Source organism: Vipera ursinii (assembly GCF_947247035.1).
Source record: "Vipera ursinii genome assembly, chromosome: 1".
In the NCBI taxonomy this organism is placed as follows: domain Eukaryota; kingdom Metazoa; phylum Chordata; class Lepidosauria; order Squamata; family Viperidae; genus Vipera; species Vipera ursinii.
Genome location: NC_139512.1, coordinates 151,168,636 through 151,195,992, shown reverse-complemented (window position 1 = coordinate 151,195,992; position 27,357 = coordinate 151,168,636). Strand labels below are relative to the sequence as shown.

Sequence of the window (27,357 nt, the reverse complement as noted above, 5' to 3'; positions counted from 1 at the left end):
CCTGAAGTAGGTAGAACTCTGCTCACTGCTTGCTTCCATTTTTGGAAGGGAGAGGAGATGATGTCTTTTCCATGGCTCCTTGCAAAAAGTATCCTCTTATGAGACAAGAGGTCCCCTGGAACAATCCCATTATAGACATGGGGGAGCATTCCTTCCTTCAAAGGGAATCTTTGCTTGACCGCATTCCTTTTGAGGCTATGTAGGGCCATGGGCTGATTCCACTCAGTATGTTTTGAATGTTAACATGTTAGATTACTGAACAAAGTAACTGTTTTAGGGATCAGCAACTAGTGGCCTTGGATCAAGCTTTATCTCTAAGAGTTTCCAGGAACGGAGATTGGAGAGACAAGAAAGGCTTAACTTGGTTGGAGCTTTTTAAGTTAAAAGAATTTGAATGAAAATTCATACACAGTTTGTGCGTGTGTGTGCGTGCGCGCGTGTGTGTGTGTGTGTGCACGTATGTAGCAAGATACTTTTGTTCCATATTACATATTAGTTTGGAAAGTGTAAATTCAGTTTTGATCATATATAAAACCAATGGATTTCTCTCCCCTTCTCCCACCACTCAATATCTGTGTGCAAAGATGGAGGTAAGATGTGACACAGTTAGTGAATGCATATAAATTCAACAAGAAATTGGAAAGATGAAGAATTATGGTCTTAACTTGCTTCCCCAGGAAAGCTGACAATAAAGACATAAATAAATAAATAAATAAATAAATAAATAAATAAATAAATAAATAAATAAATAAATAAATAAATAAATAAGCAAGCAAGCAAGCAAGCAAGCAAGCAAGCAAGCAAGCCTTAGTGAAACTAGGATAAGATCTACACTCCCATCAGCAAGGCACCAGGTGGTGAGAGCTATTCGGAATATTGCTATTGCTCATTGAACTCATGAGAATGAATATGTGCATTATCTATGGCACTTGTAACACAATCATGAGCCACAAACACCTAGAAGGAAAGAGAGATATTTTCCCATTTATAGCCCATCTGGAAAGTGTGATTACAACCAAGGCACTTTTGTGCTATTTGTTCCCCCTGTGCTTATTAATTGGATGCCAGCCTTCATTTCTGTGAAGCAGTTTAGTGAAATCATTTAATTCTGGGTTATTTACATTTTTAGATCGATATTCACCTGGATTAGAAGGCACACAAAAAAATGCAAAACTGTTCACTACTTGCCCTCAAATTTTTTCAACCATTCGAAGACAACTGTTAGGTTTTGGCTTTTGACCAGCTTTCCCACAAATGAACTGATAGTTCTCTGCTATGATTTTCCTCCCTTTCCAGAATTTCATAGTTACTTCTCTGTGATTCTGCTTTCTCTTCCTTAGTTACCCCAAAACTGCCTGGTGATCTGTCAGATTAATGGTTTTACAGTTATGGAGGTAGATCAAAATACTGGCATAGTTTTAAAGATAGCACTACATCGTATAATATATTGTACAATTTTGCAACCAAACAACAATGTCCTTTAACTTGGTTTCTTTTAGAAGAAATGCTTGCAACAAAATATGCTCTGTGGTGGTCACCAAATGGCAAGAACATAGCATACATAGAGTTCAATGATACTGAAATACCAGTTATCGAATATTCATATTATGGCGAGAATCAATATCCTAGAAAAATAACTCTTCCATATCCAAAGGTAGATGTGCTTGTTTATTTATTTTCCTTTCAGCATTAGACTCGGCTTTGTTGTATATTCGAACATTAAATAGCTATACCAAATGTAACTATTGACTTTTTAAAAAACTGCTAAGTAGTATAATTGAAAAGCTTTTTAAAAGGGAGTGGATGACATGAAGCCTAAGAATCTCAATCCTTGAGCCTCCCCCACTCAAGATCACATTCCTGAAGTATGACAGCCAACCAGCAAATTGTAAAATGTGATTCCTGCTTGTTTTCTGTAGAAAATGAAATAAAATAGATGCATTACCTTCACAGTTAGTTTAACGCACCTATAAAACATAACCCCCTACCCCTCTAAAATGAAAACAGAATGGGAAGAGCTCTCCCTTTGGTGCTGTCATAATGTCATGAGCCTCTGCTTGTAGCTTTTGGTGGAAAAAACCAATACAAATCTAAAATAAGTACCACTTTTAGGACAGCGATAAGGGTAGCTTATGTTTATCCTAAATAGAAATCCAGCTTGTGTATCCTGTACTATTAGAATACAGTGGTAACTGGGTACTCATTGTTAATTGGTTCCAGGAGGCGCGACGAATGCCAAAAACAATGAGTACCAAACCAATTTTCCCAGTAAGGTATAATGTAGTGAGTCACAAGGCAGCCAACACTGATATGTTCTAGCTTGTACGTTGAATACCAAACAAAAGATGAGTACTGGGACAAATTTTTATGTCAAAATGTGTTGAGTATGAGTTTCAGATTCGATGAGTTTCAAAGGAATTGAGTACCAAGGTACCACAGTAACATTCTGAAAGTCCTAATCGATTCCCTTCACATAGTGGTGGGATTCAGCCGGTTCACACCACTTCAGCAGAACTGGTAGCTAATTTTTTGTTGCCCAGGCCCAAAATGGACTTCCGGAAGTGGCATCCACACAGAGAACTGGTTGTTCACATATTTGAATCCCACCACTGCCTTCACATATACCTCCTACTGAAAATACTTAGTAATATTCAAGATGGCAGCTGACCTAGAAGGAAGAGAATAGAATCTGAGGTAGCAGATCTTAAACATCTTCTGATACTTTTGAAGGCAATGGAGTAGAAGACTTCTCCCGTGAGATTATAATCTTTATATTATTATTTGTTTAGTGTTTACAACTGGCTGGGTTAATGAGTGCCGGTCTACTGTGAACTTCTCAAAGTAAATGTCTAGCTAAGATGCATTTTCAACAAGATTCAAAATTGTCTGGAAATGGAAAAGAACCTTATGTGTGCCTGAAATGAATAAAATAACTTTACTCTATAGAACTTTACTTAGTTCTTTTATTTAAATACTATAATTAAAGTTATTAGAATTTAGTTTAATCACTTTGTTCCTACTTTTCCTTGAAGGCTGGAGCTAAAAACCCAACTGTTAGAGTGTTGATTATAGATACTACAAATCCTAGAGATTTTAGACCGAAGGAAATACTTGCACCACCAGTCATAGCAGCAAGGTAATATTTTCTTAAAATCGATTCCTCTTTTTTTTTTCAACAGATAATAATTGTTTTCAATGATTTGACTTTGGATTTTTTCCCCTGGAAACGTTACTTTTTATGTAAAATGTAATTCTCATTAAGGTTAGAAACCATTTCAACCGTTTGATTATAGCAATACAAGAGTGCTGAGCTAAGGAGCCTGGCTCACTTGTTCAAAGAACTTGGGGGATGCTTTAATGGCCTATCTATAGGCCATCTATAGGCCATCTATAGGCCATCTATATCTATATTGTTAATCTGGTCTACCTGTCATAGATATTGTTAAGTATCGGGACCGGTTGTTCTGTTCCAGCCTACGACTGGCCCTGTTTGAATGTCAGGGACAACCCCTTTTTATAATCAACAGGCTGGAACTAACCCAACCAAATTTATTTACAAAAGTTAATCGAAAAGTTCAAACAAGACTTAAACCAAAAAGGTTAAACAAGAGTTAAACAATAACAGACCAGGACTCTCGCAGAAGCTCTTCAAATGGTTGCCTTCAGCAACCAGCACCTCCCACACATTCCCCTTTTAACAGCAGTACCAAGGCATGGCTTCTCATTGCCTTCTCCCGAGTTGCCTCATTGCTTTCCTCTGCTCAGTTCTGCTAGATTGCCTCCTGCTCCTAGCATCCCTGAACAGAGCCAGCTGTGGATCGTCTTCTTCCAATCCTTCATGCTCACACAGCTGGGTATGAGGAGGAGCAAGATGGGAGGGGCCAGGCTGAGAGTTCTGCGGTGCATCAGAACCTTCCTCTGACACCAAAGGCTCTCCAAACCCCCCCTCCTCCTCCTCTTCAGAATCATCCGACTCAGCTGCCGAAACCACAGGCTGACGCTGAATCACAACACTGGTGAGGCATTGACAAGGCGGTGGTGAAAAGCAACAACACGTTTATTAAGTTAACACAGAAGCAGCATGAACTGCCACTAAGCTTCTATTTATACGGACCACCGCTAGGCAGTGGCCAATGGAATTAAAGCAGTCTTTCCTGCTCAAAACACAAGTAACAACTCTGGAGACAAGCAGTCTGGAGTTTAAACAGACACAGCAGTTAACTAACAATAACGGTTTCCAAGTATTTTACACCAATACATAACAGATATATTATTAATGCAATAGTATGTTTCCTTCTTGTCTTTTTCCTGTACTCACTGACTCCCTTCTTTTCCCTTTTTTTTTAGTGATCACTATGTCACCTGGATTACCTGGGTAACAGATGACAGAATCTGTGTGCAGTGGCTGAAAAGAATCCAGAACTTTTCTCTGTTAGCAATCTGTGATTACAGTTACCACTCCAGATCTTGGGATTGTCCAGAGGTAGTATGTCTCCATCAAGCTAAGATTTAAAGTAAAAACTCTTATCAGCGAACAATTTGGTAAACACTCATTGTAGCTGGATAGTTACTGTGCAAAAGGAAAGGGAAAAAGATTGCTTCCAAATTAAGGTGGGATCCTAATTTGTCTCGTGTGAATATCTGATCCCAGAAAGAATATTACTAGTACCTATTAATGGTGAGAACATGGAGCTGGTTTTTACTCATCCCTCTTACAGCCTTTTCTCCCCTGGTTCATTTTGACCTTTGACTGAGGCGCTGCTGATTCTTAGTGGCCTGGTTTATAAACATTTTAAGTCATATATTATTGGCTACAAACTATAAGCAGTATGGTCACGCCAAACTCAAATCAACCATATTAGGTCTTATCATGATGTGTGAATAAGTATTAGAGTTCAAGCTCCTGTATGAAAAACATAGGTATTTCATCTTAAGATAGTCCCTCTGAAAAGTTTTGTTAGATAGAGAACCAAAATGATCAGCAACTTTGCCCTAGAGATCCAAAATGCAGTAAAAATAGCATGCCTCAGCATGTTCTTACCTAAGGAAAGATGAGGATAAAACCACTATCATCTTCTGTTTATAAAGTGCTTTTACCGTATCACTCTGCACACCAATGGTTAGTTAACAGGAGTGCGAACAGATGGGAGAACTCCATTAAGCTATGTTTGCTGAAAAGATCTCAGGGGAATAAATTTCCATTTCATACTTTGTTTTCCGATTAAACCGGAAGTAATAAGGCGTAAACAATGTGGACTCTCTCATATACTAGGAGATAATAAAGCTGCAGTGGGCAAATAACGATAAGAAATACTTTTTGCAAATCCAGAGAGGATTCTTAACTTCATACTAAAAATCACCAAATCAGCAAATACACCCAATAAATAAAAATTGAATGCAAGTTTAAATAGTCACCTTGCTCAAGGCTACCATATCTGGGTTAAAAATTCTGCATGATCACTCAGTGGCAGTAAGGCTGGAATTTTTTGTTACCATCTAACACTCATCCAGATTCTTGCCACCTTGATAAACCATGCTACACTCTGTCAAGTTTCTAAACAAGATCCTTACGGTATCCTACAAAAGTTTGTGCATCTATAATTTGAGTTTATTGAATTGAATTGAATACTTTATTTGGCCAAGTGTGATTAAACACACAAGAAATTTGTGTCTAATACAAAAGCACACAGTATACATGAAGTAACATAATAATAATAATAATAATAATAATAATAATAATAATAATAATAATAATAATGATAGTAAAGAAGAGAATAAGAAGGATAAATAATGATAATATTACAGCTACACTATATAGGTAAATATATTAAATATTTTAATTTAGTTCAATGAAATGATTTTTACAAAGAAATACTTTAAAGGAAGAGGCATCCGTAACCTAAAGTTTTGCTTTGAAAGCTTTGTCAAAATATTTGGAAAGTGAATTGTTCATAAGATGCTTTTAGACTATCGTTGAATATTCTGGTATTAAGCACAAACTTTTGCTATCCAATAACTATTGCTGTGCTGATACAATGATGGCATTAGAGGATGCTACAAATCATTACTGAGAAAGTAGCCTGTGTTTGATAGGTCCTCATTTTCTCATTTTTCTGTCTGATTGAAAATTTTATAGCATTAATATGTCAGATTTCTGTTTTACATCTCAGCCTTGTTGCTTTCTTTGATTTAACAGAATCGGCAATACATAGAAGAGAGTCATACAGGATGGACTGGTGGAGTATGGCTTCTATGCTCTTTCCCCTTTTGGTGTTAACATTGTTTACTTGGGGTTTTGTTGGATTTAATTTATTTTGGGGAGGGAGATACCATAGACATCATTATCATTTTGAGAACCTGCTGGGTCTTACCTTCAAATAAAAATGTTAGTTACATTGTAAATCCTTAATGAATGTGTTTTCACTGCAGTATGAAAGATGTTCCACAGTGGGATAAGGAAAAAATAGTAACATCAGGAAGCTTTACTACAGCAAATATAGTAAAATATATTTAGTAAACAGTAAATTTTTAATAAACACATAAAATAATAAAATTTTATACAGTAAAATACGTAGTACAAAATATATTTACTATAGTTTGCCTAATTTTCATTCACTTCTCAAAAAATTTAATTTCTGTTTCACTGACAGTTTTTTATTGTCTCTCAGTTCTTTGTTTCGGCACCCTATTTTACTTCAGATGCCATGTCATATTACAAAATCTTTAGCGACCAGAATGGTTATAAACACATTCATTACATCAAAGACTCAGTGGTAAGTCAACCAAAGCATTAATCTAAAGTTCACCTATGTTGCAAGAGATGTGCTGCAGAATGAAGTATCTGACTTTAAATATGTTGTTTTTGTAGGAAAAGGCAATCCAGATCACGAGTGGTGAGTGGGAGGCCATATATATTTATAGAGTAACAGATGATGCAATGTAAGTATCCCACATCCCCAGTATGTTGGTTATGTTACCTGTCAATGAAAATTATATGCAAGAATGCAAAAATGCCTTTTCCATTAGCCTTGCAGCTGAACCCCATTTTTAAAGGTCTTGGAGAGTCATTCCATATGACTAGTTACAATGGATTCCCCTCAACAATTATGACCTGGAAAGGCCTCAAAGTTAGGCTTAGCCTACAAAGGAAAAACAGAAGAATTTCCCCCTCTGTGAACTTGTGCATCCAGTCATAAACATTGGACATGACTAGAAGTGTCTAATAGAATCTTAATCAAGAATATAAATACTATTATATGTTGTATTACTTTGCTCTGCCTTGTTTACTCATTTGGGCATAATAGCTGATTTCAATCTATTGGGAAGTCCATATGACTTTGCACACGAAGCATCTATAAAGAAGCAACAATCAAATTGTCCCACTGTTACTGAATGAAACCCAGCCCCATTTTCCTCCTTTTTTTTGTAATCAGTTTTTGTGAAGGACTTGGAGCTCCATGCCATCAGGGCTCACATATTGATCTAGTTTAAAACTGAAGCAGAGAGAGCTCAGTTATTTGGTCTTAGCTTTGGCTTCTGACTTAGCAATATATATATAGTATGTTCAGCCAGTGTTGGCTTATTCAGAAAACTAATACGTAAATCAAGCCATGGTCGAGTGTAACATAGAAACCGTATGTCATTGAACAATTATATATATATATATATATATATATATATATATATATATATATATATATATATATATATATATATATATATATATAATTGTTCAATGACATACTGTAAAATAACTTTACGAGCAAAGCAATTATCTCCCTTAAAGAGAAACATGCATACATGTATTGCATGCACAAGTAACAGAATAACAGAGTTGGAAGGGACCTTAGAGGTCTTCAAGTCTAACTCTCTGCTCAAGCAGGAAACTCTGTAACATTTCAGACAAATCATTGTCCAATCTCTTCTTAAAAACTCCAATGTTGAAGCACCCACAACTTCTGGAGGCAAGTCACTCCATTGATTAATTGTTCTAACTGTCAGGAAATTTCTCCTTAGTTCTTGGTTGGTTCTCTCTTTGATCCGTTTCTTGCTTCCTGTCCTGGCCTCAGGTGATTTGGAGAATAGCTTGACTCCCTCTTCTTTGTGGCAGCCCCTTAGATATTGGAATACTGCTATTATGTCACCCCTTGTCCTTAATGCCTCCTTAAGTAACACCAGCTGCCTGCAATTAGTGCAGGTTCGCATCCCACCAGGCTCAAGGTTGACTCAGCCTTCCATCCTTCCGAGGTAGGTAAAATGAGGACCCAGATTGTTGGGGGCAATTAAGCTGACTTTGTAATAATGCCGCTTGGGGGTGTGTGTGAAAGCCCTAATAAGCGGGCATATACATAGAATGAAGGCTACTGCTAAGCTTGTAAGCTGCCCTGGGTCTTCGGAGAAGGGCAGGATATAAATGGAATTAAAATAAAAATAAATAAAAATAAAATAAAGTAGACATACCCAATCCCTGCAAATGTTCTTCATATATACTAGGAAAGAGAGAGATTTCCAAGCTCTCTTTTTCTGTAAACATTGAAAAAAAATGAAATAATGCATTTAGTTTCTTCCTAAGTATCAGAGCCAAAAAACAAGGTACAGATTTCAAAAACAGCGGGCAGCTTCTAGGGTTTCTAAAAAATTCCATTGTCCATTTCTCCAATAGCCTAATAAAATATTTATAGCAAACTTATTTTCTGAATGTGGATCTTTACGTAGCCAAATGATACCTCCCCCACAAAAAGATGAAGGTAGCACTTCAGGGAATCCTGTACAGGAATATGGAGGTAGCCTTGAAGAAGGAATTCAGCAGCTGTTGCTTAAGCACCAGCTTAGTCTGACAGGAAGGAAAGGGTGAGAAAGAAACCAAGATTTCCCTGCCTTGATTCTCTTTGATATTTATTTTATTTTTATTTTTATTCCATTTATATCCCGCCCTTCTCCGAAGACTCAGGGCGGCTTACAAGCTTAGCAGTAGCCTTCATTCTATGTATATGCCTGCTTATTAGGGCTTTCACACACACACCCCAAGCGGCATTATTACAAAGTCAGCTTATTGCCCCCAACAATCTGGGTCCTCATTTTACCTACCTCGGAAGGACGGAAGGCTGAGTCAACCTTGAGCCTGGTGGGATGCGAACTTGCAATCATTGCAGGCAGCTGGTGTTACTTGAGGAGGCATTAGCCCACTGCTCCACCAAGGCAGGGAAAGGAGGGAAAGGACCAAGAATCTCTATTAGGCTTTCAAAATTCTGTTATTACATCCTTGTTCTTACAGTGTCTGTTTCCTAACTTGTCTACTTCAAAGGGCTGGCAAATCCAAAGTTTTACAAGAAAACAAAAGAATTGTGCAGGAAAGTAAATCAAACATCACTTAGTAGGCAAAAATGGCTATTGCCTTGGGAAAAACAAGAATCTAGGAAGAAGGGGAATTTGCTGACTGGCTGGAACTTTTCATGTTGTTTGAGTATTTTCTTATGAATCCTTCATGGTAAAGTAACGTTTTATAATTTCATTCCACAATGAATGCATAATTTATCTGTTAATGGATGTTGCCTTCCAGATTTTATTCAAGCAATGAATTTGAAGGTTACCCAGGAAGAAGAAACATTTATAAGTAAGTTGCTATGAAAACCCCTGCAATAGAAACATAACTATTAAGTGTAAAAAAGTAAATAGTACTTCAAGTTAGTGAGTACAATTCACCAACTTCATCAAAACTATGTAGTTACTTTGGGTCATAGATTGCAAGGAATAATCACTATTCCATATTTCTTATACATAAAGAGTTAAGGTGAAACTGTTCTGTACCAGCCTGCTACCGGCCCTGCAGAAAAGGCAGGGACAACCCCTTTACAAACGGCAAGAGGCTGGAATTAAGCCTGCCAAATTTATTAACATAAAACAGAGCAAAACAAGACACCAACCATGAAACAGGAGCTATGAAACAGGAACTAATCAAGCGGTTGCCTTCAGCAAAGCAGTCCTCCCACGCATTCCCCTTTTATACAGTTCAGGGCGTGGCTTCTCTCTGCCCCATTGCCTTCCTCTGTTTACTCTTGATTGACTGCCTCCTGCGTCGGGCGTCCTTGAACAGGGCCAGCTGTGGGTCATCTTCATCCACGCTGTCAGGCTCACACAGCTGGGTCTCCATCGTGACCAGGTGGGAGGGGCCTGGCTGAGGGCTCTCATCAGCAAGATCTTCAACCCCCTCAGCAAGCTCTTCAACACCCCCCTCCTCCTCTGAGTCATCCGACCCAACTGCCGAACCCACAGGCTGACCCTGAATCACTGGCCAGTACTCCAAATAAAGTGATTATATTTTGGTAAAAAAAGAGAAGCTTTTAACATATTAGTCCACTTGAACATCATATCCAAAATCCACATCCCCTATAGCAGTGATGGCGAAACCTTTAGAGGCTGAGTGCCCAAACTGCAACCCAAAACTCACTTATGTATCATCGTGTGCTGGGTGGGTGTGGCCCATTGGGTGGGTGTGGCTGAGGTGGTAACACCAGACTGGGTGGGACTAAAAAGTTCAATTAATCAATTCCAACTTTGCGAGATCTTTTTTTTCCCCATGAGAAGTTGAAATTGATTGATTGATTGAACCTTTTTTTTTTGCACATGGCATAGGCCTAAAGCGAAAAGGTTTTATAAAACCCAGCTGAAGGCCTAGGACTGGGGTGACAGTGTGCATGCCCACAGAGAGGGCTCTGCGTGCCACCTGTGGCACACGTGCCATAGGTTCGCCATCACGTCCCTATAGTAAGGAAACATCGGAAAAGACTGATGGAGGTTGGGAACATCTTTCTAGATCATGGGTCCCCAATCCCCAGGCCATGGCCCACTAATGGGCCATTAGCTGTTCAAAACCGGGCTGCCCAAACCGGTGAGTGAGCATGCAGATGTGCCTCTCCCCTTGTGTAAGCAGCAGACAAGCATATGCATGCGTGCTCCATTTGCGCGAGCAGCAGGTGCACATGCCTGCTGCTCATGCAAATGGAGCTGCCCGCAGATGAACACATGCTGCTTGCCTGCCTCTCACACAGAACCATCCGCTCTCCCTCTGTCCCTGCGTTGATCCACAAAGTCGTAAGGATTGGGGAACTCTGTTCTAGATATAGATTGTCTCTAAATCTGCCTCTTTTACAGAATTAATATTGGAAGAAATTCTACAACAAAGCAGTGCATTACTTGCAATTTACGAAAAGAAAGATGCCAGTATTATGCAGCAAGATTCAGTGATAACGCCAACTATTATGCACTCATGTGTTATGGTATGTCAAATTTGTGGGTAAATAAAATCCTAATAATTAATGCAAGCTACAATTGACCATTCCTACTTCAGAGCAATTTAATAACAGTAAATGAATGTGTACAATATTAGGTACACTTATCTGGGAGTGAGCCCCAGTGAATATCATGATGCTTAATTTATACATGTGGATACAGAAAGTACCATCCAGATGTTACAGTAGCTAGGGGTGTTGGGAGTGGGGATTGTTTACAATTGGCTTGTCGCCGGTGAATAATTTCCCCCTTCCTGATAGATGGTTTTATCATTTGGAATCCTGAATTTAAAGTTGGACTCCCTCTCTGGATTAGGCCTGGTGGGTAGAATAATAATTGTACGTACATACATACACATAAGGGATGCGGTGGCTCAGTGGGTTAGGACGCTGAGCTTGTCGATCAGAAGGTCGGCAGTTTGGCGGGTGGAATCCCGAGTGCCGTGTAACAGAGTGAGCGCCTGTTACCCGTCCCAGCTTCTGCCAACCTAGCAGTTCGAAAGCACATAAAAATGCAAGTAGAAAAATAGGGACCACTACGGTGGGAAGGTAACAGTGTTCTGTGTGCCTTTGGCATCTAGTCATGCCGGCCACATGACCATAGAGATGTCCTCGAACAAGCGCTGGCTGTTCGGCTTTGAAATGGAGTTGAGCACCGGCCCCTAGAGTTGGAAACGACTAGCACACATGTGCGGGGGAACCTTTACCTTTACCTTTTACATACACATATATACATGCACACACACGCACATACATACATATTTCTTTTATAAAATAAAATGATAATTTAATTTATACTCTAATCATTTGGAAATTTAGGATAATGCATTTAAGGGTTATAAATTATCTATGTCACTTTCTAGTTATGAAATGGCAAAGACTCTGAAAGTATGATCTTGCAGTATTATCTTTCATGCTTTGAAACAAACCGTAACACAAGACCACACCTATTGATTACATGAATGAGTCAGTTTTGGCATGATATGGAGAAGTTTTGGAATGAAGGAAACTGGCTTATGCCATAAGAATGTGGAACCATCAAATCGTGAGAATGAGAATGAGAGGCAGCATCTAACCATGGTTTCAGCCAGGAGCTTTTTCTCCACTGCTTTGGAACTTGAACTTCTAGAAATTGATCCTAGAACATTTTTCGCCCTGTGCAAGGTTCTGCAACTGGGCTCTGAGTTTATGGAATCAAGAAAGGCTCTCTCAGACCAGTGCTGTGGCTTAGATAGTTTCCTAAAATAAATAAACTTAAAGAAGTAGTTTCTTTGTTCCCATCCCATTTGTGTCAGAGACACCATTTAATTTGCTTCCGGGTTGAAAGTATTAGCTGGGGTGATGGGTTTCTTTGCTTGTTAGTGTATTTTAAATCCAAACCAAAGTAAAAATTAAATAAATTATAAAACAGAATGCCAATTACATTTAAAGAGGGAAATCTGGGCGTATACCTATTGACTGGTATGGATGAATGAAACTGACATTTGGATAGCAATGCACATTTTCCTCAGATCATATTGGGGAGAAAATAGTTGCTCTACAGTTTTTCTCATATATTTATACTTTCTACAAGGTGTACAAGCATTGCAAATAATGACTATATCACTAGCAAAATGCAAACATAAAGAATCACTTACATCATCCATCTGTGCCAAGGCTGTGTCACACAGGGAATATGTTCACCCTGAGAAATGAGTTAAGACAACTTATCCAGATTATGTCGTGCATGGTTAATTCCATGCCCAAGTTATGTAACCCATTTAGCTAGGTACCTTTTCATCTGGGAGAGAGAACAGAACAGTACAATATGCAAAGGTTAGCTTATTCTCAGCAGCACTGCTCACACACACACACACACACTCAGAGAGAGAGAGAGAGAGAGATTGCTACAGATGCCCACACACAGAGAAGTAAATTTCTCAATGCTAATAAGAAAAAGAAATTTTTTGAGTTGATGATGTGGATGTACAGTATGTGTCTGGTTAGAGTGACCAGGTAACCAGGTAATCACATAGAATGGTGGAATATAGAGGCTCCAGAGAGGACAGAAAACTGAAAAAAGGGCAGTGGAAATTATTGGGCAAAAGAGAGTTGAGAAATGATGGGAAAAGAGATATGATGGGAGAGTTTGAGGTAGATGTTGCAGAGGAAGAGAGAGATGGGCATTTTGATGCCAGTCCTCACTTCTATTCCTAACCCCTTGACCTGGGAGTCTTAATGCAAAATTGCTGGAAGCCTTGTCTTTAGCTGCAGTTAAAATGCTAGCTCTCTGTTACAAGGCCTCTTTATTGAAGGTAACCTTGAACGTGAACAGGATGCTCTGCTCCTTGTATATTTCAAGTACTGTCCAAAGTGTAGGCTGAGGGTCCCAGGTGTTTGCTGTTGAGGAATTTCAATCTCTGTGAATTACAGGCCAAATCAGGAGTGGTTCAGTGTTTAATGGCCTTGTCCCAAGACATCTCCTGATTCATACAAACCCATATATATTGGACCTTCAAGTAATTAATCTGTGAATTGAATATGGAAGACATTTCTGTGAGATTTTTTGTCATAGACAGTTTACTGTTTGATCATCCTAAAACTTGCCACCATTGCTAATCTTAGCAGGGAGAGAAGATTAATTAGAATGACTGCCCCAGGAGTCTTGAGACATGGATTTCCAGATAACTCTTGCAGGAATTTCTTAGCTACTAGATAAGCAGTTCCGCAAAGCTTTCAAAAGGAGGTATTTTTTTCGAATTGGCCTCTCTCTGAGCACCAATCCTTGGTGCTTCATGATTCACAGATGAACTTTAAGAATGAAGCAATAATAAAGCATCAGTGACAGAAAAAAAATTAATTTGTATGAACATGGGTTGTTGTTCTTAGTTGTGAAGTCATGTCCGACCCATCACGACATGGGTATAAATCCAATTTAAGGCCTAAATAAACCATGGCAGTAAGAGTGGCAAAAGGACATCACTTTCCAGGTTTTACTGCATCTTACTGCCATGCAGTATGATCAGAGATGTTTTTGTGCCTGTGGAATTCAAGAAACTGGATACTGTTCTCTACAGTGTAATAGGAGTCCCCAACCCCCGGTCCATGGACCAGCGTCAGTCAGCGGCGTGCCAGAAACTGGCCCGTACAAACAAGTGAAGCCCCCATCCGTGGGTTGCAGATAGCACACGAAACCACGATCCCTCCGGTCAATGGAAAAAACTCTCTCCATTGAACCGGTCCCTGATGTCCAAAAGATTGGGGACCTCTGCTCTATAATATAAAAGCAGACATTTGTGGGTTGAATCCTGCAATCCCACAATCCATTCTAAAGCAGCCTCAAGAAGAGCACATTTTAGTAACCTGTGAAACGATGAGAGATTGAATAATTTTCACCAGCATATTCTCAGGTTATTTTTCTTTCTTTTTGGGCAGCATACTAAAGAGAGAGAAAAAGAGAAAGAGAGAAGAGAGAGGGAGAGAGAGAATGAGAAAGAGAAAGATGGAATGTGGTAGCTGGGCTGGAGAAGAAAGCAGAAAGATGGAAATATCAGGGGATTTGCAGGGGACAAAAGGAGGCAAATGTGTATCATGAGACCCCACACGACTTATGTACCGGTGTTTGCATGTGTGCTGTGGTGTTGTGATGCATGTTTCATCATTTTCCTATTGTGTCCTTTTGTGCTGAAAACACATGAATATGAAGAAAAGGAAAAGATTTTTTGCTTCTGATCTGGAAGGAAGAAAACATTTAAGCTAAATACTTGGACAACAAGCTGGCTGCAAAATAGCTAGATGATCCTATCTACAATAATGTAGTATAGTCAGTGCTTTTTTTGTAAAAGAAAAAGGTGCCGGAACTCACACACGTCATACAACCCGCCTTGCCTACCGTACACGGTTCCATCCAAAAAAGGTGCCGGAACTCCGTTCTGAGCGTTCTATGAGGAAAAAAAGCCCTGAGTATAGTGCCTTCTCTTCTGTTGTTAATCTGGGCCAGGCTAAATTTATTAGAAGAATAAGGCATGTTGAAATTAGAATACATTTGTTCAATCATTCTGCTTTTCCCCTTCAGTTGAGTGTACCTTGCAATTTGAATGCACCTTCCCAAATCTACTCATGTAGATGGCAGGACTACACAAAATGTACAGAATGTGAGGAAGTAGCTGCAACAAGAAAGGGAATTGATGAACATTGAGGAAGTTATTTCCAATGTGAATTCAGGTCTCTATAGCTCTGCTGTCATTCTAACATCCAGATGGGCTTCGCATTTTGCTCAAATTAAAATGTTAAGCTTACGGGGAAAAAACCTGTGAGTGATGAACAAATGGGAATATGCAAGTAGCTAAGCAATTAAATGATTTTCAGTAGTGATGTTTCAGATATTTTGTTTAACGGAGATTCTCTTTTTATTCTAATCATTACTGCAGGCCCAGGCATCCCCATTTCTACTATATATGATAACAGATATAACAAAGGTACCTTTTATGACATATATTTGTTTGCTTGATGATAGCATAAGAATGAAATTCTGTATACACTTTTATAGGAATAAATCTATTTACAGTCATTGGAAGAGATGCCTAAATATACCTTATGCACACTTAAGTAAGAATGTGTACTAATTAAATCAGTGGAATTTACATCCAAATAAATGTGCCCAGAGATTAAACAATACATAAAAAAAGAATTGCAGATTTTGCCTTGAAATCCTTTTGATCATTTCTGTTCAAATATGCTTCCAAAATTACTCTCATTCAGCTTGTCTGTACATCACATTTTCATAAATTATTTTCCAAAACATAGATCTTCTTCCCTAAACCACCATTTTTTAATAATATAGCAATCAGAAAATAAAGAGTACTTCATCAAACTTATGTTTAGGACCAAATGAACGCAGCATGGGAAGGATTGCTATAGCAGCATAGCATAATTTAAAGAATAGTTCAGATCCAAAAGGATTCCTGAAGCATCCACAGATGCTATCATGCTGCTACATTATCTCCAATGCATACTTGTTATATCCCAAGCTAATATCAGATCAGCTTGTTGAATATATTGCAAAAAAAACAAAAAAAAACAAAGTGAATAGTCACCAGTCCTGCATTTAAAAAAGTACAGCTGTGCCTCCCTCTTTTTTATATCTTATCTTCCAATGTCCTGACGTGACCTAGCCTTTTTTTTTAATGAGCGTACTGTCACAGAACTTTTCTCTGCTTCTGAGTCAAAGTCCTCTCCATCCATCCTTGAAGCAGCGAAACTGTGCTCATGATGTTTGCTCTCTTTATTTTAAGTCCTTCTAATGTCCCTCCCACCACCCAGAGTCACACTGTGTGTGAGTTGACTGGCATTATTAATCTTGAAATAATTTTAAGAATATACAGTATGTCTGTCGTTTCTGTTCCCCGTCACTGACAGTCCGCTGACTTTCCTTCAAGGTAATGGGCGTCAAAGCCTAACAAGTTCTACACACCTTGAGGCTAACCTTAGGTGCTGTGGGCATAAGGAGAAAAGCCATATTCAAAACTAGTACAGCAAAGATTAGCTTCAGCACGACTCAGCGGGATGAGAAGAGAGGAAGGCCCTGTCATGGGTCACTGTGAAAATAATAATAATGCCAGAGTGTGTTTGTGCTGTAATTAAACACAAGGGGCTGAAAAGGTCATTGGATAAAATGGTTTTACACTTCATCTAAAGCTGACTCCTATTGCTCCCACTGCAAGAAAGAAAAGACAAAACTCTGGGTTAGAAACCATTTGGTATTCATAATCAGTTGCCATAACGTTTTAGGCACATAAACCTGAAAAAGGTACAAATACTTTTAAACTATTATAATACTGGCTCTGCTATTTATTTATTTGTTTGTTTGCTTTTTAGGTTAAGTAACTATACAGCAGAATCATGATACAAATACTTTATCATGATTAACTTCTTTCAATCAATTAAACGCTTAACAGTGTATATAAAATTAGCTACACATTACATTATTTATTTTTTATTTTATTTTTATTTTAATTCCATTTATATCCCGCCCTTCTCCGAAGACTCAGGGCGGCTTACAAGCTTAGCAGTAGCCTTCATTCTATGTATCTGCCTGCTTGTTAGGGCTTTCACACACACACCCCCAAGCGGCATTATTACAAAGTCAGCTTAATTGCCCCCAACAATCTGGGTCCTCATTTTACCTACCTCGGAAGGATGGAAGGCTGAGTCAACCTTGAGCCTGGTGGGATGTGAACCTGCACTAATTGCAGGCAGCTGGTGTTACTTAAGGAGGCATTAGCCCACTGCTCCACCAAGGCTTTATATCCAGATTACCTTAATAAATTGAATTTACCACCCTATAATAAAGTCTACCTTAATTCCAAGAAACTTGACTCCCCCCCACACACATACCATCCCTCTATTTTTCTAGGAAAATCTTGACTCTGTTTCAGTTACCTCATGAAACTTTTGCTATTTCCATAATTATAAACTTGGGAAGTTCATTTATTCATTTAAATTGAATAGACTTGATATTTAACCTTTTATTGGTATCCAATTGTGTAACAATTCAAGAACAGAGAATCCATGAGAAGTGTATTTCTAATTCAAAAACTTTTATATACAGAAATTAAAGTCTTAGAAGACAATGCAGATTTGGAGTCTGCTCTGCAAAAAATCAGTTTACCAGTACAGAAGATTAACAAACTTGAAGTGGATGGCATAAGTAAGTATTATTTGTTTTTCACACCTAATTTTTCACTGTATGAACAAGAACGAAATAGTTGCTATTTAAAAACTTATGGTGTGATATCTGAATTTAGATCAAGAAACAGTACAGTAGAGGGGTTTTTTTTCCAACAGTGTATTAAGAAATTAATTACTGGAATCCTATACATTAATAGCCTATTCCCAGACAAAGACTGTATAGCACAGAGATGTGCAACCAAAGGGATGAGGAATTGGAGCAATTGTCCTATGGCTCTTTGGCTGGGAATAAAATAAAGGACATGTTATGAGTTGTATGTCTTTAAGTTTGATCTGGAGAAAGTGAATAAAAGTAGTCCTCGACTTACAAACATTTATTTAGTGACCATTTGAAGTTACAACAGCACTGAAAAAAGTGACTTATGACCAGTTTTCACACTTAAGATTGTTGCAGCATTCCCAGGTGATCAAAATTCAGGCAATTGACAACCGGCATCTATTTATGACAGTTTCACTGTCCCGTGACCATGTGATCACCATTTGTAGCCTTCCCAGCCAGCTTCCAATGTCAATGAAGAACCCAGATTTGCTTAATGACCAAATGATTCACTTAACAACTGCGCTGATTTGCTTAACAAATATGACAAGAAAGATCATAAAATGGGGCAAAACTCACTCAACAGTTGCCTGGCTTAGCAATGGAAATTTTTGGCTCAGTTGTGATCATAATTCAAGGACTATCTAGGAGAATGTTTTTCTTACATCTTTGCAGGTAGCATCATCTGGCTGATCTTGTATGGCTCAAGAGCTAATTGGCACGAGGCCTTGTTAAAGCTTAGATACTATCAAGCAGGGGTGTCAAACTGCCAGCCCGCAGGCTGGATGAGTCATGTGGAAGCCGCGCCCACCCCATTGCCGGCAATGGCAAAACCGTCCCAATACGTTGTGTGACGTCATGTAACGTCGCGAGTTTGACATGTCTGCCATAAAAGAATCACAGATCTGTACATTAAATTGGCAAGTTGAAAAAAAAATATCCTGAAACATAGTGATGGAAGTCTAATTCTATATAGTTGCCAAGAAAATTACACGGACAAATCCATGAAGTTCTCAGGAGTCAATCAGATTTTATCAGGCATTACAAACCACAGATTTCATAGTAGAAAATGCAGTGTATAATGCAAAATACAAGGTGGCATGCGTGATATTAAAAAAAAAAGGCCTGCAATGGTGTTTAGTCTACTTGGCTATCAACAATGCAAACTTTGCAAGCGTGAGTATTATTGTGGGATCTTAATCTGCCAAAAGAAGTTTCACATAGAATTCTTCTGTCCAACCTAGAAATGGGCTAAGAAGAGGTGTTAGTCACTCCCTGTGTGTAGAGCTAGTCCTTGCTTAACACTGGTAATTGGGAGTGGAATTTCTGTCACTAAGGGATGTGTCATAAAGCACATCATGTGACTGTGCTGCTTAGCAGTGGCAGTTCCAGCAGTCCTCATTACCTTTGTTAAAGAAGGTCATCACGTGAGATAAAAACAGGGACGTAAGAAAGTTACATACATTTGCCGAAAACTCAGATTGAAACAAGTACCTGTAGATTATATTTTTATGAATCTTTCAACACACACACAGACATGCACATCCCAAGTTTTTATGACTCCCAAGTAATTGTTCACCTTGCTGACACACGACTGTGTAGCAATGCACAGTTCGAACCACATCATTAAGTTCGCTGATGATACGACCGTGGTGGGCCTCATCAGCAAGAACGATGAGTCAGCATATAGAGAGGAGGTGGAGAAGCTAATAGACTGGTGCAAAGCCAACAACCTGTCTCTGAATGTAGACAAAACAAAAGAGATGGTTGTTGACTTCAGGAGAACAAAATATGACCGCTCTCCGCTGAACATCGATGGCTCCTTCATGGAGATCGTAAGGAGCACCAAATTTCTTGGTGTTCACTTGGCGGAGAATCTTACTTGGTCCCTCAACACCTGTTCCATAATAAGGAAGGCCCACCAGCATCTTTACTTTCTGAGGAAACTGAGGAAGTCACAGCTTCCACCACACATCCTCACAATCTTTTACAGAGGGACTATTGAGAGCACCCTGAGCAGTTGCATTACTGCCTGGTTTGGAAACTGCACTGTTTCAGATTGCAAAACCCTACAGTGAGGATGGCGGAGAAGATCATCGGGGGTTGCTCTTCCCTCTGTCATGGATATTTACATCACACGTTGCATCCGTAAAGCCAGAAACATTGTGGCTGATTACACACACCCCTCATACACACTTTTTACTCTTTTGCCATCTGGAAAGAGGTACAGGAGCATTCGGGCTCGGACATCCAGATTGTGTAACAGTTTCTTCCTACAAGCTATTAGAATTCTTAATACGAAGAAACTGGAACTATAAATACTTGTATTTGTAGTTTTTAAGTTTTTAGTTTAGAGTTATGTGTAGGTTGTGTTCTGTTCTTTTTTGATTCATGTCATCTGATGTAGCACCTTGGTCCTGGGGAAATGTTGTTTTGTTTCACTGTGTACTGTACTGTATATTGTTGAAATGACAATAAAGTCTACTACTACTACTACTACTACTACTACTACTACTACTACTACTATGACTATTCCATGTAGTTTTTATGAAGACACACAAGCAGTACATTTTAAACTCTGTGTTTGCACATTATTGCAGTGGCATATTATTTAAGGATAGTATCAGATTACAGCTACATACTGTATATTCCTTATCGCTTGTGGTCACTGTTGCTAACTGTAACTGTTATGGTCCTTGGCTCCTGAGAATCTTGGCTCCTGAGGATTATATGGATAGGTCAATGTAGTTTCTTGGTAAATTTTCAGAAGTAAAATTTCCCAGTTTTCTTTTTCCTAGGACTGTCTTTTTTTTATATAAAAGTAAACCCAATGTTTTATTATCATTTCCTAATACTACAAACAATAACTGTTATACTAATATAATAATTGCTACTTTGCTACTACAAATAATAATGACACCATATCTGATTACGTAAATAAAAATATATATTTTTGCTGTTGAATTAAGTAATCACGTAACCCAGTGTTTCTCAACCTTGGCAACTTTAAGATATGTAGGCTTCAACTACCAAAATTACTCAGCCTGCCTTGCTGGCTAGGGAATTCTGGGAATTGAAAGCCACACAACTTAAAATGGCAAAGGTTGAGAAATATTGACATAACCTAGCAGAAAATTAAACCTACATAACTAGCTATAATTCTTAGATAAAGGACCAATATTACAGACATTTCTTATGCTATAAATTCATTCATTCATTCATTCATTCATTCATTCATTCTCCCTCCCCCCTTTTACTTCTAGCTTTATGGTACAAGATGCTTCTACCTCCAAAGTTTGATAGATCCAAGAAATATCCTCTTCTTATACAGGTGTATGTAACATTTTATTCAGTTGTCTTCCCTATGTACCTTGTATATATTGTCAAAGTTATGAATAACTGGTGCATCGTTGTATGATACTACCGCTGTAACATATTGTATGTCATAGCTGGAAAATAGCTAACATAGATTTTTACATACAGTATATCCATAAAGAATGCCCCAAAGCTTACAGTCTCCCGCCCAATCTTCCTACTTCTCTAACTACAAACTCTTCATGTATTGCGATACCCAACAGATTAGGAAAAGTACCTGGAGGAACATCAGCCTCAGAAGCAAGCTCAGAAACAACAATAGTGTGATAAAATGAAAAAGAAGGGATTCTTACAATGTTATTTTATATAAAGGGGGTTTGAAATCTGCCCCTGAGACCAAAGTAGGGTTGCCAGGTTACCAAGTGAGACTGGGGAATTTGACTACATGACATTTTTAAAAAATCTAAAGTTTTTTTTTTAAAAAAGTGCTTTGCAAAGCTGGCCACAGCACACCAGGATTAGAATGTATGCTGAGTATGCAGAAGATCTTCTTTATCTTCAGGAAAAACTCCATGTAAGGCTGCTTTTCTCAAGCCCAAAATAATGCAGGAAAGAATGCCTTCAGCTAATATTTGCTATCACCACCATTGTTTCTTCAGGAGCTCTAGGTATCACTTTTTTCCCCCCATAACAGCTCTGTGGACAGACAGACAAAGGGGACAGACAGACAGATTGGTAGACAGAAACTGTATTTTGGTCATTGACAAATAAAGCTCTGTGGGATATTTAGGAAATAAAAGGGTGTTGTTGGTCCAAAGATACTTAGTGAACTTCTTTGGCTGAGGGTAGTCTTCTCAATCATAGTCCAAAAACTTTAACCACTCTGTCATTCTGTGTCTGAAAAGTAATTCCAAAATTCTAATGAGGAAGTCTTTCATCATTCCATTTTTTCCTTATGCTATTTATTAAATATTTTATGATCTTTGGATGTTAAAGTAGAAGGCTTTTCAATTCCATTCATATTGCCTGTAGATACGGAGGGCCTTGTAGCCAAAATGTGAAGCATACCTTTAGCATTAGCTGGATAAGCTATCTTGCAAGCAAAGAAGAAATTGTGGTAGCACTCGTGGATGGCAGAGGAACAGCTTTCCAAGGTGATAAGATGTTGCATGCGGTGTATCGAAAACTTGGGGTTTATGAAGTTGAAGATCAAATCTCAGCTGTAAGGTAAGAACAGGAGGAGTTTTTGTGTAGCATAGATTGTAGCCTTTCTAAGAGTAATTCCACGTAGATAGCTGCTGAGATTTATCCCATGCTGATCATGTTTGATGTTAAGGAAACATACGTTAACGAATTAATTATAACTACTATTTTCTACCAGTTCAGTACATATTCCTAACAGTCATGCTAGAACACTGTTTAGATTTGGGAATCTGGCAAAATTTAAACTAAATCAAACTCACGTGGCAGTCTTTACAAAGCTACAGAAATATTTTTATTAATTCTCCTTGCACATCCCAGGATTATTGACCTATCCCATGAATATAACAGTTTTTCTTCTGGATTTGATGAAATTCTTGGAAGGACTTTTGGCTTTGTTTCAGAAATCAACACTTTTATTGGTTAAAAGGTAAAGAGCTCTGAATATATTAGGAAGGGTATAAATTTGATGCTTCGTATGTATGGAAGTAATTTTTGCATGGACCTTTTTTAAACTGAACAAAGATTATTACTCTGGCTTGACCAATTATGAACCAATAGGAGTAAGAATAGAGCCAAGAGCTTCTCACCTCTACATCTTGCTTGCATGTTCCTGTAACTATACAGATCTCTTATCTCTTTCACCCCATTTCTCTTTTCTGACGCTTCCATTTCCTCTTTGCTTTTTAAATGCACAGAGTGAAGTAGATGGAGCAATTTACCATTTTGATTCCCATCTTGCTATCATTACTTTTTTTGTACAGTGCAATAGCAGAATTATTTGTTTTATAGTAACCATAACAGTTTTAAATTAGTGTCATAAACTAATAAACTAAAGATACTGGGATGAGGGATGTAATCTAGGTTGATTTTACACCTACTAATTCATAAGTACATTTCATTTTTCTATACCTATCAGGTTTTTTACCAGCAAAAACAGGCATTCAGAATTTGAGATTTTGATATCTTTAGCTCTGGATGGGGTGGCGCTACCCCAGACAGACCCAGTTCACGACTTGGGGTTTGTTCTGGGCTCGGGACTCCTGCTTGAAGAACAGGTAGCAGTCATGGCCAGGACAGCCTTTGCACAACTTTGGTTTGTGCACAGTTGCAAGATTTCCTGGATCAGGAGTCCCTGCATTCAGTCACTCAAGCTCTGGTCATCTCATATCTGGATGCTGCAATGCCCTCTACATGGGGCTAGCCTTGAAGGGCATTTGGAAGCTCCAAGTGAAAGAATGCAGTGGCACACTTCTGTCAAAAAAAGACAATGGCAAATTTCCTATTTTACTCCACCACCCCACCTGCACTGGCAGAGGAGGCATGCTGAGGATCCCGTCAGTCAAGAAATTTCAGCTGGGGGGATTGAGGAGAAGACCCTTCTCTGCGGTGACTCCTGCCCTTTAGATAGGTAGGTAGGTAGGTAGGTAGATAGGTAGGTGGATGGATAGATAGACAGACAAGACTCATATGAAAAAGACAAGGGCAGAACACTTCTGCATTGTTGCCAATAATATCCCATGATGTCAAGGTTGATTGAAACATTATATTTTTTAGTTTAGTTTTTATTGCAATAAATATTAATAATACACCATCCAAAAAGTGAGGTTTTACTGTAAGCTTCGACAAGAAGAATCTTTCACCTACTTGATGTTTTGATCATTTTCTCTTCTGCTTCTCTGTTGCTGTATTCCCTGATGATCTTCATTAATTTCCGTTTCTAGTAATGAGCTTACCCTTCCTTTTGACAATATTGACTTCCTGTGTTCTTAGGCCACCTACCTCTTTGTGGGATAGCCTCATGAAACCTTGCAATGTGACCTTGGAGGGAGCAGATTAACCTGCCCGTTAATAAACTGAGATTTGAATTTGGATTTCCAGTATCCAACCTCAGATTCCAACCAATGCTTTCAACTGAAAGTCAAGGAAAGAGTTTTTGTAGAAGATGCCTGTTCATTGTTTAAAACTCCTTAGTTTAAATTCTGCTTCCCCCCCCCCCACAGATACATAGTAAGATTGAGACAAATGACTTTTCCTTAGGCTCACTTTTCCCTCCAAATTCTGCAACATGCTCAATTTATCTTGCAAGTTGTAGATACAGCTAAAAAATGTATAGAAAGTACTTTAGATAAGTAAAAGTGCAACCTAAAAGCTAAATATTACTAAGTAGTTCTGCCATATAGGCAACTAATAATAAATATTATTATTAATAAATATATCCCAAAACAACCGGAGCACCACTTGAAGACCATCACCATTAACAAATTCACCATCAATCAATTGCAAAAAGCAGCTTTACTCAGAACAGCTTACATCCTGTGATGATACCTCTAACATTATCACACATCCACATCTGCCTATCTCAAATCTTGGGAAGGTCTCGATAGGTGGACAAAAATGCCAAATCCAGTCTGAACATCTGGCTGACTGTGTGAAGGATAATAATAAAGGCAAACTTACAAAACAGAGCTAAAAGAAAAATAAGTTCATTAAATTAGCAAATCAGAAAGAGCTAATAAAAACTGAACTCCCTTGTCACCAAAAGACTTTCAGTGACGTACTATACAGACCCACTTGGAAAGGTTGGTCATATTTATTAAAAGGGATCTCTCATCTTCAGACCTAAAAGCCGGATAGAGGAAAGTACTCCCTATCCTTTGGAGCTAAATGGTTTTATGTAGAACTTTGATTTGAACATAGGATAAGGAGACTGGATGAGACACCACCATGAAATCACCGGACTGCATGCACACACACACAAAGATATACTGTGGGAGGCTCAGATTCATTCCATTTAGAGCTTTTATCCCACCTTTTCAATACCAAAAAACAATCCTGTATTTTTCTAAAGTGCATATTACATTTAAATATTTCAAGCTGGGCACATCAGCAGATCCCATGGCTAGGTTACCAGATCAAGGCTACAAAAATCTAGATGCCCAAAAGATGAAACTAAAGAGAACAGGTGTATCAAGTTCTGTGGTCATGTAGTGATTGCCAAGCCGAAGCCCTGATCTGATAAATATACCCATAGGCCAGTGATGGCTAACCTTTTAGAGACCCAGTGCCCCCCAAACCACCCACGCCCTCACGCAGGACCACCCACCACCTCCACGGCCCACCGCAGTAGATCACCGTGGCAGCTTAGCAGCACCATGGTGGCCATGCCCTCCACCCACGCCCCGCATCATCTGCGCACGATGGGGCATGAGGGCGGAGTCTTGTTAAAGTCTGCCCGGCTGCTATGTCCTTGGCTGTGCTGCTCCACGTGGGCGGCACCTGGGAGCGACTCACCTCCGGGGGGCTGCTGGTGAGGAGGGGGCTGCGGGGAGAGGTGGGGCTAGGGCGACGGCGTGTGTGCCCATAGAGAGGGCTCTGAGTGCCACCTCTGGCACACATGCCATAGGTTCGCCACCACTGCCACAGGCAAAAGAAAATTATTTTTTTATTCCCTTCTTGGAATTTATTTTATATATACATGGATATAATGAAAGGTCAGTGAAGTTACATGTATAAATCACAATTTATCCTGGCTTGTTTAAACTTGGGGTTGGAAAGGGCAGTTGAAAATTAAAAGCAGAATTTTTGCATTGCTTCTAAAATAGAGATTAGAAGGTTAGGGTTAGGTTTGGCAAATGTTGTCAAAAGTTGTACATGTAACATTGTGGCTTAAGATAAAATCTAAATGACTTTTGGCTTTACTAGGCTGTGACCCAGATTAAGTAACTGATATCTATGAACAGTGTTTGTTGGAGGATTTTTAAAATATTTTTCTGCCACATAACCCTTCTCATGTTTTTTAGCATCCCAAAGTACTTTAAAACATCTTTGTTTCTTTAATTAATTGTGTGCATTTTTCTTCCAAACAGAAAGTTTATAGACATGGGTTTTATTGATGAAAAACGAATAGCCATATGGGGCTGGGTATGTATACAGTACTTTAAAAAAAATCTTGAATAATCATGTTCTGTTTAGCCTGTCACTTGCAGTTTGTTTTTCTTATCTTCTTCCTTGGCTTGGATTCCCATAAAGCAGCTTGGCAATATATATATATATATATATATATATATATATATATATATATATATATATATATATATATATATATATATATATATATATATATATATATATATATATATATATATATATATATATATATATCTTAGCATACTTTCTCAAATGAAAATGTCAAAAACTGAATTCATTGGTTGTTATTTGAGAGCAGGTAACATTGTTGTTCTAACTTTTTTTAAAATCCCATTTATATCCCGCCCTTCTCTGAAGACTCAGGGCAGCTTACAATCTAAAGCACAAATCAATGTGCTTAGCAGTAGCCTTCATTCTATGTATATGCCTGCTTATTAGGGCTTTCGCCCCCCCCCAAGCGGCATTATTACAAAGTCAGCTTATTGCCCCCAACAATCTGGGTTCTCATTTTACCTACCTCAGAAGGATGGAAGGCTGAGTCAACCTTGAGCCTGTTGGGACTCGAACCTGCACTAACTTCTTATATTAGCATAATTTTTACATTGACCAGTGATGACACAACTGTATATAGAAGGCTATGACTAAATGATATAATGGATATGTTTTCTAAGGTCAACTCCCCAATCCAGGGAGTTCACGACAGGTGAAATAAAGGATACATGAAAAGCGCAATGCGTATTAGTAGAGAAGCTGATAAAACAATTCGCCTCTTTCCTCATGCCTGATGGAGCCCTTTACTGGAAAAAAGCTTCCCTCTTCCCCCCACCTCTATAAGCTCCCTTAAAATATTTCAGGTAA

At 38.6% G+C, this 27,357-nt stretch overlaps 1 protein-coding gene and 1 long non-coding RNA gene across 2 annotated transcripts in view; one reads left to right on the top strand and one right to left on the bottom strand.

The window, feature by feature from the left end:
• Positions 1–27,357, bottom strand: part of LOC310631816 — a 263,229-nt gene that overhangs the window by 99,901 nt on the left and 135,971 nt on the right. The gene's annotated exons all lie outside the window — the stretch shown is intronic.
• LOC310631814 (prolyl endopeptidase FAP-like) overlaps positions 1–27,357 on the top strand; it is a 59,501-nt gene that overhangs the window by 23,444 nt on the left and 8,700 nt on the right. The window contains exons 8-20 of the mRNA XM_083348525.1: positions 1,500–1,654; positions 3,033–3,136; positions 4,348–4,483; positions 6,197–6,241; positions 6,669–6,773; positions 6,869–6,939; positions 9,560–9,613; positions 11,152–11,276; positions 15,698–15,745; positions 17,878–17,976; positions 21,318–21,387; positions 22,402–22,596; positions 26,439–26,493. Of these exons, the coding sequence (XP_083204651.1) occupies positions 1,500–1,654; positions 3,033–3,136; positions 4,348–4,483; positions 6,197–6,241; positions 6,669–6,773; positions 6,869–6,939; positions 9,560–9,613; positions 11,152–11,276; positions 15,698–15,745; positions 17,878–17,976; positions 21,318–21,387; positions 22,402–22,596; positions 26,439–26,493 (1,262 nt within the window). The remainder of the gene's footprint in view (positions 1–1,499; positions 1,655–3,032; positions 3,137–4,347; positions 4,484–6,196; positions 6,242–6,668; positions 6,774–6,868; positions 6,940–9,559; positions 9,614–11,151; positions 11,277–15,697; positions 15,746–17,877; positions 17,977–21,317; positions 21,388–22,401; positions 22,597–26,438; positions 26,494–27,357) is intronic.